General features: G+C 47.3%; 1 protein-coding gene across 1 annotated transcript; it reads left to right on the forward strand.

The window, feature by feature from the left end:
* The first annotated feature begins 546 nt into the window (after positions 1–546).
* LOC128253814 (serine/threonine-protein kinase 10) lies at positions 547–9,999 on the forward strand. Its single transcript, XM_052982494.1, is given in 13 exon segments — positions 547–706; positions 1,523–1,672; positions 1,907–2,323; positions 2,390–2,588; positions 2,649–2,959; positions 3,027–3,167; positions 4,179–4,254; positions 4,321–4,650; positions 4,653–4,681; positions 4,749–6,995; positions 7,056–7,162; positions 7,218–7,350; positions 8,148–9,999. Coding segments are annotated over 11 exon segments (4,953 nt in total). The 5' UTR covers positions 547–706; positions 1,523–1,672; positions 1,907–1,999; the 3' UTR covers positions 9,204–9,999.
* The last annotated feature ends 3,345 nt before the right edge of the window (positions 10,000–13,344 follow it).

Here is a 13,344-nt window from a genome sequence, read left to right on the forward strand (position 1 = left end):
ATGCCACGCTCAAGGTGGATGTCTGCCACGTCGACAACTGGTCACACTCTGTCGTACGCGGGAAACAGAATTTATTCGTATTTCCCCCATTTTTTTTCCATCCGTATGCTGCGAAAATGCTTAATTCGATTTCGGGAAGTTAATTAAAGGCCGACTTAAGTAGAGTTCCTAATTTAAACTTCAAAAATCCTCTAAAGTGAGTAATAAGACTCTTAAAGCAATACAGTGCTGCCAGATTTTTGCACTAAATTTCACTATTTCCGTTATCTCTTTTATATATCGCCCTAAATCATGTTGAACAATTTTTAGGACCTGTCCCATATACTTATATGGAACAAAGAATTACAAGTGCTTAAATATCAAAGATTTATACAAATTGTATAGATATATACATATTTATACTTGTATGTTACATAAAAGGAATGTGTCCTAAGGCTGCAATAAGAAATATAAAAAAAAAACTGATTGGTTAATTTGTTTATTTAAAAACAGAAAGGGTATCAAAAATTTGACTTGCCGAACCCAACTTCCTTTCTCCTTTTTGGTTATATTTATGCCATCGACAAACGGTCACACAGTGCTTGTGGAAAAATCATGACAAGAAAAGCGCCGTGCAGACAGTTAGAAAGTGTGCAATCGGACTGCGGAAGTGCGAAAAAGAACGGTCAATGAGGCTGCACCTGCTGCTCGCCCGCAAATCAACAAAGTAATTACGCTGCAAATCGATTAATTTAATTATTTTCGTCGTTGGCCTGCCTGTGTGTGTTTGTGTGTGTGCAAGTGTGTGTTGTTTCTGTTTTTGCCCTTGGCGAAGGCAAATAGTGCTGCTCTCCTCTCGCACAGATGACCTAAACGCCATTTTTTGCTGGCCTTGCCAGACCGCCGGCAACGTTGCAATCGCAACGCAGTGGCAACACCAAGCGTTTGCGCGAGAGAAATTTCTAAGCGTTTTCGGGGGAAAATACATTTTAAACGCCTCCGCGAAAGAGTGTGCGGCTGAAAAACAATAAAAGCAGAGATAGTGCAGAGATTGATAAAGCCGAAGACCGAAACAATGAGTGTGTGTGGATGAGGTAATGCCCAAATTCCCAATTCGTGACTGCGTGCGTCCCCAAGTTTCACGCCCATTTGCCGACATCGTTTGCTCCGTGTAATCATCAATGAGTGGTTGCGTTCACTTAAAAGTGCGATTCGTGCGCGTGTTGTTTACAAATTGCGAGCTGCATAGTGCGAATTCAAGGCGCCACAACTTATTTGCCAACTGGTCTCTGTAAAATCGCCAGTTTCACCGAGATTTGGCCAAATTAAGTGGTAGACGGGGGGCGAGAGAGAGTAAAATAGACTGAGGGGGGGGGGAGGCTTAAAAGCCCAGAGACCAGCTCACAAACACTTGGATGCGACGCACGCACACATACCTTCACACAGTCACACACACGCTGCGCTCTTTTGTCTACGTCTTTGACTTTTTCTCGTTTGTAATCATTTTCCTCCCATTCGTACGTGTTTTTTCTACAAATATTAGAGCTCGCGAGCTGCTAATTAAATTATAAAACATATAGAAGCGCTAAAGACGGGCCAAACCAAGCCCACAATCCCCGCTCGTTGGCCTATTTCGCTAAAAAAGCGAAGGAACCTTAAAGAGAGAGTGCGAGTGCCAAGAACGTCTGTAAAGGTGAGTTTTTAGACATACATAGTAGACCCACAAGAACTGGGCTAATACTACGGCGGTTCGAACGTTCTATGGGTTTAACCGTAGTTCCACCGGATTTGAGCCACAGCCAAGTCCATACATTGCCATACACCTGCCGCGTGCCGTGTGTCGTGTGCCGACGAGCCAATCAATAATCGCTTGCCAATGTCCGCAGCTTTCACCAAATCTAGTTTTCCTGCTTGGACTCTCGCCCAGGAGCTCACTATGTAGACTCAACCCAAATCATCATCATCATCGTCATCAGCAGCAGAATCAGCAGCAGCAGGGGAAATCTACAAAAGAGCGAAAATGTCTTTTATAAACAACCTGAAGAAGGTCTTCCACCTCGGCGGGGGTGAGGCCAAGAAGAAGCGCCTGTACAACAACATCAAGATGGACACGGATCCGGAGGAGTTCTGGGAAATGGTCGGTGAACTGGGCGACGGGGCCTTCGGAAAGGTCTACAAGGCCCAGCACAAGGAGCAGAAGCGCTATGCCGCCGCCAAAATGTGCCAGTTGGAGGACGAGGAGAACCTCAGCGATCACATGGTCGAAATCGACATTCTCTCGGAGATCAAGCACCCCAATGTGGTGGAGCTGTACGAGGCCTTCTCCATCGATGATAAGCTTTGGGTGAGTATCTGAGTGCGGTTTTTGGAATCAGAAAACAAGTTATCTTTGGTATGTCCCCACCTACAGATGCTCATCGAGTACTGCGATGGCGGAGCCCTGGACAGCATCATGGTGGAGCTGGAAAAGCCCCTGACTGAGCCGCAAATTGCCTACGTCTGCAAGCACATGACGGAGGGTCTTACCTTCCTGCACCGCAACAAAGTCATTCATCGCGATTTGAAGGCCGGCAATGTGCTGCTCACCATGGAGGGCGGCGTTAAATTGGGTAGGTCTATAGGCTACCTCTCAATCCAATCATCGATTTATATAAACTTGCACATTTCAGCGGACTTTGGCGTCTCGGCCAAGAACAAACACACCATGCAGAAGCACGACACCTTCATTGGCACTCCCTACTGGATGGCCCCGGAGCTGGTGCTCTGCGAAACTTTCCGGGACAATCCGTACGATCACAAAGTGGACATCTGGTCGCTGGGCATCACGCTCATCGAACTGGCCCAGATGGAGCCGCCCAACAGCGAGATGTCGCCCATGCGGGTGCTGCTCAAGATCCAAAAGAGCGAACCGCCCAAGCTGGAACAGCCTTCGCGATGGAGCAAGGAGTTCAACGACTTCCTCAAGAAGTCTTTAGTCAAGGTGGGCTAACCTCTTTGATCTGGAGTAACTCTTTTTCCTGACTGAAATGTTCTTCTCTGCCCGATAGGATCCACAAGTGAGGCCTACAACGGATGTGCTGATGCAGCATGGCTTCATCAACAGGCATCTAGATGCGAAGCCCATCAAAGACCTGCTGCTCGAATACAAAGCCGAGGTCGTGGAGGAGGTGGTGGACGATGAGACCGAGGTAAGTGTTCCCTGGTAGTCCCTGGGATGTATCCCTGTGCCCTGCACCGCACCCACGTAGACCAAATGCTAGATGTGATGATAATCTCTACGTTTTCTCACCTCTCCAACTGCTCTTTCTTCTCTCTTACACGCTGCCGCCTCAACCCAACCAAAATCGCACCGCGCGATATTTTATTTTCATACGTTTATCTTGGTTTATTCTCGACTATTCTTTGCCTTGCGTTCATGTTACGTTGTGTTGTGTTCTGTTCTGTTCTGTTCCATTCCACTCTGCCAAAATGTCGCAATGTTTGTTCTTATCATTATCATTTGTATGTGGTTACTTGGAAATAATTGATATAGAAGCTTAAACGCCAAGTGAAGCGGCGCTCGCTCTATCAGAGGGTTGGTAAGTCGTTCTACAGCAACCCAGCCGTCCGCGCTCCGTCCGTTCCCGGCACCCGTACCCGCACCGCCCATCCGGCATTGCATCTCAGTGGGCGGTGGCACAATTAGTTTACTTATTTTATCAGCATTGCCAAATGCTGCTTATCACTTAGCTCCTTCGTTGTGCTTGTTTATGTGCTTTGGTTTCTCCGTAAGCCCTTGCCTTGCTATCGGTTTCTAACGGTAGCTATAGAAAGCACACTTTCAATCACACAGGGTTTTAAATTACTAATCAGTCTGACCAGAAGTGCCCGTTTCGCTATCTGAAAGCCTCTTACATCAAACACTCAGACATTGTTTATGGAGCAATAAAAGAACGGATTAGCAAACAATGCGTTTTTGGCTCAACGTCGGATTTAAACACATTCTTTTGGGATGGCTTTGGTGCTTAAAAATAGGTATTACTCATAGTTGTGATATTTTTTTAAATTATGCAAATTCGGCATGTCGAATATGGTTAATTATAGTAAAATATTTGTTGTTTGAGTTGCTGATGTCGTAAAAGTCAAGTAGCCGTGCTAGTTTTCTATAGGGAACACTATAATTATCGATATGCTAATGAGTCATTTGTAATCTTCCCCAGGAACCCCGCAACTCGGCGCTCCAGCTCGACCTGGACGATGACTCTGCTTCGCTGCAGAGCCAAGACATTGACAAACGTAAGCATCTCAATTAATTGATTTACTTTTAGACCTCCAGCTTATATATGCTTTACCCTTTTGCAGTTCCAGGTACACCTACATCCATTTTGCGGGATGCCAAAGAGCAGTCCCAACCAAGTAGCAGTTTACCAATCGCAGCAGCGGCAACTGCAGCAGCAGCAGCAGCTACAACCACAACAAAAGCAACAGCAACCACTCCGGACAGACCAAACCACACAAAGGATGACAATGCTGAAGCGGCAGCCCAGCAGCCGCCGCATACCAAAGTGCCAGCTCCAGCGCCGCCGTCGTCGTCCCAACAAACGCCTCCACCGCCAGTCCAGCAGCAGCCACCAACACCACCAGTCCCAACCGTGCTGCAAAAGAAACCCGAAGATGTGGCAGCTGCAACTGAGCAGCTGAAAAAACCGAATCCGACAAGAAGGTAAGAACTCCCCTTCTGGTTTAACAATACCAAACAAACTGATTTGAATGCTCCCCCTCTTTTAAAGCACTTTGTCAAAAAGGAAAAGGGCAAAGCGCCGCCCCCACCGTCTCCCTTGGGTCTTGCAAATGCCAAGTCGCCGGCCAGCGACTCCCAGACATCTCCCAAAAAGCAGGCCACGCCCGAGCCCGCCTCCTCAGTCACCACGGCCATTGAGGTGGCCATTGGCCAGGAGGCGATGGAGCCGAAGCCGCAGCCGCCCTCGCCCACAGCCTCCTCCATTGTGTCCGTGCAGTCGGTGGCCTCTTCCAGCTCCTCGGGTAGCGTTTCGAATGCTGTTCTCAGCTCGAGCACTTCGCTGATCACCATCAACAGCGATCCACCCACACCGCAGCATCACCAGCAGTTGCCAGCGCCACCAGCGCAGCATTTGGTGCTGCCCAACAGCTTGGAGTCTGTTAGCCAGATCACTGTGGTGACCAGCACCCATCCGCCGGTGATCATCGACAACTCGGTGGTGCCGCCGCCGCAGAACGAGGTGATCATTGTGTCCAACGATCTGAACAAGAGCACCCACCTGCACGAGTCGTCGACGGACGACGACTTCCCCTCGCTGGACGACAGTTTGGGCGATGCCAGCAGCACACCGCCCCACAAGCAATCCTCCATGATATTGGCTGTCAATGAGCCGGCAGGAGTGGTGCCCACTCCGCAAACAGCATCCACTGTCCACGCTCGCAAGCTGGACGAGAGTGAGGTGTTGATTGTGAGTCCCTCGTACGCGGATGATGACTCCGCCTACAACACGGCATCCGGCAGCCACAGTCACGATCACAGCGACCATCTGATGGACACGAGCCACGTCTCCGTGGTCACCGTTGGCGACGAGGGCGTCAAGGTGAAGGACAGCAGCAATGAGCTGGGCAAGCGCCAGCCCAATGGACTGGGCCTTGTGCCCGAGGACGTTAACATCATTGTAAACCGATTCAAGCAGGAGAAGCGATCGCCGGACAGCTCGCTGAGCGAGAATGGCTCGGTGCGCGGCCGCCGGGGCATCGAGGTGCTGGTGGGCGGCAGCGGGGGATCCGACGTGGACAGCATCGGCACCAACACTAGTCAGGACAGCCGGAACGAGGTGGATCACAATAACAAGCAGCAGCAGCTGCAGCCACCAGCGGCAGTGCTGATGCCGCCACCGCCGCCGTCGGTGACGAATAATAACCACAGTCATGAGACCATCAACGAGGAGGAGGAGGTGGTCATCCGGCCCAAGACGAGGGTGCCGCCCGTGGTCAAGTCTGTGAATGCCCAAGGCCTCACCAAAGAGGAGATTGAGCTGCGCAATCTGCGCAAGAAGACACGAAAGCGCACGCGCAAGTTCGAGATCGATGGCGTGCAGATGACCACCACCACGAGTCGTGTGATCTACGGCGACGATGAGAACGGACGAATCTACGACGACCACGACTTCCGCAAGCAGGAGCTGCGCGAACTGAAGATGCTGCAGAAGCAGGAGAAGAAACAGCAGACCGAGCTGTACCTGAAGGAGCAGCAGGCCAAGGAGCAGCAAGATCGCCGCTTCGAGCAGGAGCGCTCCTCGCTGGAGAAGACCTACGAGGCGGACATGGACATGCTGGCGCGCCAGCACAAGCAGCTGGTGGAAAAGACCGAGCAGTCGCAGGAAAACGAGCTGCGCTGCACGTCCAAGCGCATTCGCTCCGAGCAGGAGCAGGAGCTGAAGATCTTCCGCGAGAACCTCAAGCAGGAGATCAAGCTGCTCAAGCATGAGGTGGACCTCTTGCCCAAGGACAAGCGCAAGGATGAGTTCAAGCAGCGCCGCTCGGCCATGGACCTGGATCACGAGGAGAAGGAGCGCGCCTTCCTCGATTCCCTCAAGGAGCGGCATGAACTGCTGCTGCGACGACTCAGCGAAAAGCATCGCGAGCACCTGGCCTCCATCAACCGCAACTTCCTGCAGCAGAAGCAGAACGCGATGAGGACGCGGGAGGCCCTCCTCTGGGAGCTGGAGGAGAAGCAGCTGCACGAGCGCCACCAGCTGTCCAAGCGGCATGTGAAGGATCTGTGCTTCATGCAGCGCCACCAAATGATCATCCGGCACGAAAAGGAGCTGGATCAGGTGAAGCGCATGCTGCAGCGCAAGGAGGAGGACATGGTCAAGAAGCAGACGATGGAGAAGCGAGCGCTGCCCAAGCGAATCCGGGCAGAGCGCAAGGCACGAGACCTCATGTTCCGTGAATCCCTGCGTATATCCACGAACCTAGATCCAGAAGTCGAACGCGATCGCGTGAAGAAGGTACAAGTGAACTAAAAAGTTATTGCGAGAAAGATGAAATTATACCGATTTCAATTGCAGTTCCAGGAGCAGGAGAAGAAGCGCTACATGCAGGAGGAGCGTCGGTTTGAGGTCAAGCATCAAAAGCAATTGGAGGAGCTACGCGCCACACGTGAAAGCGCCATAAAGTGGGTTATTTCTTAACTATCCCCTCCGCCAATACTCATTTAACACTATTTGCAGAGAGCTGGAGCAACTCCAGAACGAGAAGCGCCGGGCTCTGGTGGAGCATGAGCACTCCAAGCTGTCGGAGATCGATGAACGACTGAAGGGCGAGCTGCGCGAGTGGCGCGAACAGTTGGTGCCCCGCAAACAGGTGTGTATGCCAACAGGTCCCTACTTTTAACCCGCCCAAGAGCTCTTTCAGCAAATACTCTCCGCCTTACTTTGTTGGTGTTATGTGTTTTTTTTTTATTGATTGTACAAAGTAGCTCAACTCGTTTAATATAAGTTGGTAATGATACTTAATGTATATTGATTGGTTTACGGTGAACTGTGGTGTCTTGTGCTACCCTCTTTCCCTTAAAAATAAAAACCCATCCCGACCCGTTCCGTCAAAGTTGCGCGGTTTAGAGATGAGCCATAGACGGGGGTGGACTGCCTAGGTTAATTTAATTGTCTTTACTCAACTGTTTGTCATTCAATCAATAAGTATCTGACTCATTCGTTTGTTAGGTGAACAGAAAAGAGACAATGAATCATCATTAGATAATATATTTCTTATTGTTAGGCGGGTCGGTAATCTTTGCTACTGATACGACAACTGGGACATTGACTGACGAACCACTAGCTCATCTTTAAACCGCTGCCACTTGGCTGAACCAAGGCTGAACTTAATCCAATTATTTTTTCAACTTTTTCTCTCTCTTTACACCCACGCAAATGCATTCACTTTGGTGGCCTACTGTACCTACTACTACCTACAAAACTAAAACAAAACAAAAACCAAAACCGATAACTGATAACTGATAAAAACCAAATATATAAAAAATGCTTACCGCTGTGCTTCCAACTACTAACCAAAAAACCAAAAAAAAAAACCAAAAAAACCAACCAACCGATCAACGGATTTGGTCATGCATGTGTTTAACAACCAAATCGAAACGAGCATAGGAACTGAACCAACGCATCAAAGTGGCCATCGATCAGCACGAGCAACGTTTCGGCCTGGTGGTCAATCGCGAGGAGTTCGAGGACCAGGAGGTGGAGCTGCCCGTGCACCTGCGCAACATCTACAACGAGCGACCCTTGCGCCTGCTGCCCCGCAACACCTTCATTGATCCGCAGCACTTGCCGCGCTCCCGCTCCTCGCTGCTGATGATGGGCGGCGGCGGCAGTCTGTTGTCCAACTTCCGCGGCTCAGCGCCAGATCTCAGCCGCAGTGTGCCCAGCACTCCGATCCTGCACAAGCAACAGCGATCGCAGATGATCAGCGATCTGGTGCTGGAGGAGGACGAGGAGCAGTTGCTGAGCGAGCAGATGAAGCGGGCCAGCGTGACCACGTTGCCGGCCCAGAGCCAGCTGCGCCTGATCACCCAACTGCCGGCCAATGAGCTGGTCAAGGTGGTGACCACCACGCCGCCACTGAACAGTGCGGAGGATGCGAATGCTGCCAAGCCAGCTATGAGTACTTTCCGGGGCAGTACACCCCCGCCGCCGCCGCCGCCAAAAAATCCTAATGATCTGGGCCTGGTGAGCAACCGATTCAGCCGCCTGGATGCCCAGGCAGCGGCAGAGGCCAGCGGCGGCGGCGTGGAGCTGCGCATCCACGAGGGACCAGTGCTGACGGCGCACACGCAGCGGCTGCTGCACACCACCTCGTTTGCCATCAAGCGACCCTCGCTGGCCAGTCGCAGCAGCGGCCGATCCTCGCTGAGCAGTGCCCAGTCGATGTACAACATCAACGAGCTGTCCACGCGTTACACCAGCGATGCAGACTTGATTTTCGACTCGGGACGCAAGGCGGCCGCCCTACTGGACGAAGTGCAGCCGCAGCTGAGGTCCTCCGTTAAGCCGGGCCACCACAGTCGCCTCAATGGCAGCGTGGCATCGGCGGATTCGGCCGCCCCCTCGGATGATTTCTACTACGACCTGTATGCGGCCAAGTACCGATTGCCGAGGGTCAATCAGCGGCAGCACAGCTGCGAGGAGGATTCATCGGCCATCTAGGAGACCAGCGACGCAGAATGATCCATTGCGATCAGCACTTGCCACGTTGCAGCAGCCAGTTTCCTAAATGCACTACTAAACACTAACCAGTCACTCAAACCTGTACTCACACCTACTGACAACAAATCCACCTGCTTTTCATTCCCCACCTGGTGCTGGCTAAATGCTCGTCCCCAGTAGTCAGTCCCCCCGAAAACACCTCATCTTGCTAACCGAATATGTCTAGCCATAGCTATTCTCACCTATTAACGCGAACGCGCTCTGCATCGGAAATTGCCATACACTCTGTCTTGCCAAAAGTTGATTATGTTTGTTGGAATTGCTATGCTATTTTATTGAACGAAAAGTGTTTTGTTTTAATGTTTAAGTATTTGCCTGACTTGGACCAGCCATCCACTTCCAAATGCATTCCATTTAAGCAGTATTATCGAAGTACTTAGTAAACGAAACGAGAGAATAATAAAGAATACAATCAACATTCCACTTAGCCACATGCCAAGCATTTGTGTAGCCATATCTTACTCTAAACATTCGTATAACTGTAAACATACAAATAAATATTATCATATTGCAAATTTCATGATGCTTCACTGTACACACCCACTCTTACACACACATATATATATCTATAAACACACCCACATGCAAACAACAATGCGCTGCTATCGAAAACCAAAAAAAAAAAAACAAACAAAAACCAAACCAAATCAAAAAAATCTGTATCCAAAAACTTTTCTTGCCGGCTCTCCTCTTCTCGTAATGTGTAAAGCAACTACAGCAGCGGCTGCAACAAGAGGTTAGTCCTTTGATCTATCCCCAGTGTGCTTCCCAAACCATGGGATATGGGTCGTATACTTCATATCTGGTGGTTGCGGAAGACGACACTGTGTATTCTACATATGTATAGTTCTTCAGCTCTAAATGTCCTACTAATGCATGCGCTATACAGCTAAACTTTCCTTTCACCCCGATTTCCATATCACTCTAACTTGATATTGTGAGACTGAATGTTGTTGCCTAGTAAAGTGTGCACTTATTGTCTACATTACTAATGTATAACTGATATTCCGAAAGCAGCGCCTGGAGGAGACCTTTGCCCAGCAACTGGACGAAATGGAGACCCTGTACGGCGGCACCCTGATTGTGTCCATGCCCTCGGACACGCTGCAGCGAGATCACTTCACCGGCTCGACGCGCAGCAGCCTCAGTTCGTATTCCGAGGGCTGAGGCGGGCCGGGAGCATTATAACAAAGGAACTGCAGCGGCAGCAGCTATGACAGCTATGCAGAACGTAACAAAACAATTGTCAGCCATCCATTAAGGCTTCCGCCAGAGATTGGGCGCCTCTGCCTTGGCTTATATATATTATATATAGATATACATAGAGAGAAAGGGTATATATATTTCAGATGGACGTGTATGTATGTAAGCCGTGCCAAGCAGCGCGTCGGGTCAAGCTTAAGTTTTTTGTGTCGTAAAAACGTATTGCATAAGTTTAATTTTATCATCTTGCAGTGTATGTTAGCCTATTGTTCTATTATTATTTTTATTATTATTATTATTATTGTACATGTCTATCGATCTATCGAGAAATCCAATCCATATCTATGAACCATACATGTCCACATGTATAGGCATATATGTTATATGTGCACGAACCGAACCGTCAAGAGCAGAATTAAATTTACTTAATATTTATCTATGTTAAACACACCACACACACACTCACACCCTCCCGCTCCCGCAAACAAAAGGACAAACATACGTAAACCAAACAAATATTTTTTGTTGACCCTATTGCTATTGTAAATATATCTATAAATAATGGTATCTTAACTATCCAACTTAACAGACACACACACACACACACTTAGAGACAGAAAAGTTTAGCAAAAGTTAATATGTGGCAATAGGAGAAATATGTGAGATGTTGGGATTCCATAAAACAAATTGTGTGAGCACTCGAGTTTCGAGTTGCAGACGGACGTAGATATGCAGATGGAAAAGGAGAGAAGGCCGTCGGGTAACGATAAAAGATATTTATATTTGTAAACGTTTATGCTTATATATTTTATATAAATATATATATATATATATTTAAAATTAAACAAAAACAATATTCATCAAAAAAAATATTAAAAAAGAATAGAAAAATTACAAGGAATTGTTATTTTCTTTTTTTGATGGAACAGACTAAAGTCTGATAATTGCCCGAGACTTTGCTCTTAGCCAATTTCTTTTACCCTAGCTTTAATTTAATTTGATGAGATTAAAGGGAAAACTTTGCCGTCGAAACTTCAGCAACTTAACTGCAGTAACTCAGCTTGAGTGAGGGCCAAAGGGAAATTGTGCTCGAATTTTGGAAAATATGTCAGTACCAAAAATTGCTGAACTCACGCCGGCATGCCAGCAATATCTGTCCACTGGGCTTGGCATCTCTCTAGTTGAGCGATGGCATGCTGTGCCTTTCGATTACATGGTCAACGGTGCGTATGGGCGATGTGGGATGTGGGGGCACTTTGAAGAATTTTGCGGCTTCGTCAAGCGAGAGTGTCGCTACCAAATTCCAGCATATGGGATGCATTGGCCACTGATAAACTCGACCTTCCTGCAGCACTCGATTTTTGGCCATTTATTGCAGCAGTTCTTGGGATTTTGCGAGCTCAGGACCACACCCACATCCCACTCACAATCAATTCTGCCCCTAATCCGTGCCGGCCATTTCCTCGTCCCCAACCCCCGTGCGCCCAGTGGCACAGAGCTCTTACTCGTCTTTCCTTTTGCATTGTCCATTTATGTATTTTATATCATATATGGGTATGACGAGCATACAGAAAGTATCCGCAGACCTTAACACATGCCAAGCCCAAGGGGAAAGTGCGGGCTTGTCGGTTGCCAGGATTTGGATGGGTGATGTAGGTTCTGTGTGGGAGGGTGTGGGTTCACTGAGGCCACTGCCACTGCCACTGCCACTTCCAGTGCCAGTGCCATTGCCAGTGCCATGTCAGGCGCGTTAGATCCATTGTTGTCCAGTTTAAACGCAACATGAGTTGCTATTAATAAAGCCAAGGCACTTGAGGGACTCGCGCGTAATTGTCAATGGGTTCGAAGTTAAAATACTCTAACGTAATTACATTTAGCTGGACAATCATCAAAATGCATTTTAGTTCCCAGAAACTCAAAACAGAGTCTAAATTTGAAATTGTTAATATACAAAAATTCAGGTTCTTAAGGGATCTAATGTCATTACTTTTAATTTCAATGTTTCTGTTAAGGGAATAAATATTATTTTCAATTTAAAAAACCAAAAGGTAAAGCTAAAAATTTTAATTAACTTAAGATAAAAGACTTAAGACTTAAAAAAACTTCATGTTAGCCCGATTAATAACCTTAAAAAAATAATAAATGGCATGTTTTTGTCTGTCATGAAAAAAACCAATGATAAACGGTTTATCTGGCTTTCCAAATGGAGTGGTGGTTCAGAATGCCACTTGAACCTAATTGTGCCCTATCAGGTGATACTATTTTTTATTTGATTATTTAAATAGTCATATGACTCTCAACAAGTCTATTGAAGTTATTGACACATTTATGTGTGTAATCATTTTCTTGTTAATCATTTTATCACGGCTGATAAACCGCCTAATGTTCATATTTATCTTGATACTTTGCCCTGAAAAAAAAAAAAACATAATACAGTCTAACTATTTTGTTGGAAAAAGAAAGTATAAATAGAGGGGAAACAAATTCTATGGCACAGAATTTTCTTAACTCAATATTTTTTGGTGGTCGTGAAGGTAAGACCATAGTTTAAATCAACCCAAACATTAAATAAATGATTTTATTACGGGGTGTATTGGTTTTGCATTATCTTAAATTAAAATAAATTAATTAAAAATATTTGATGTATTTTGTACTCATTTATGTATTTAATAAACATCTAGTTTAATACTATAAAGCGCCATAGGTCTTAACTTGCTGTGCTTTAAATACAAAACAACCTAATAATTAAAATTGATTCAAAGCTTTCTTAAGTGGTTTCTTTCCTTACAAATGTAGTGCTGGCCCAGAATGCCCATTGAACTGGCAATTGTGACCGTACGCTGGTGGTATTATTTAATTGAAATGTGAGAATGCGCTT

Source organism: Drosophila gunungcola (assembly GCF_025200985.1).
Source record: "Drosophila gunungcola strain Sukarami chromosome 2R unlocalized genomic scaffold, Dgunungcola_SK_2 000004F, whole genome shotgun sequence".
NCBI lineage: Eukaryota > Metazoa > Arthropoda > Insecta > Diptera > Drosophilidae > Drosophila > Drosophila gunungcola.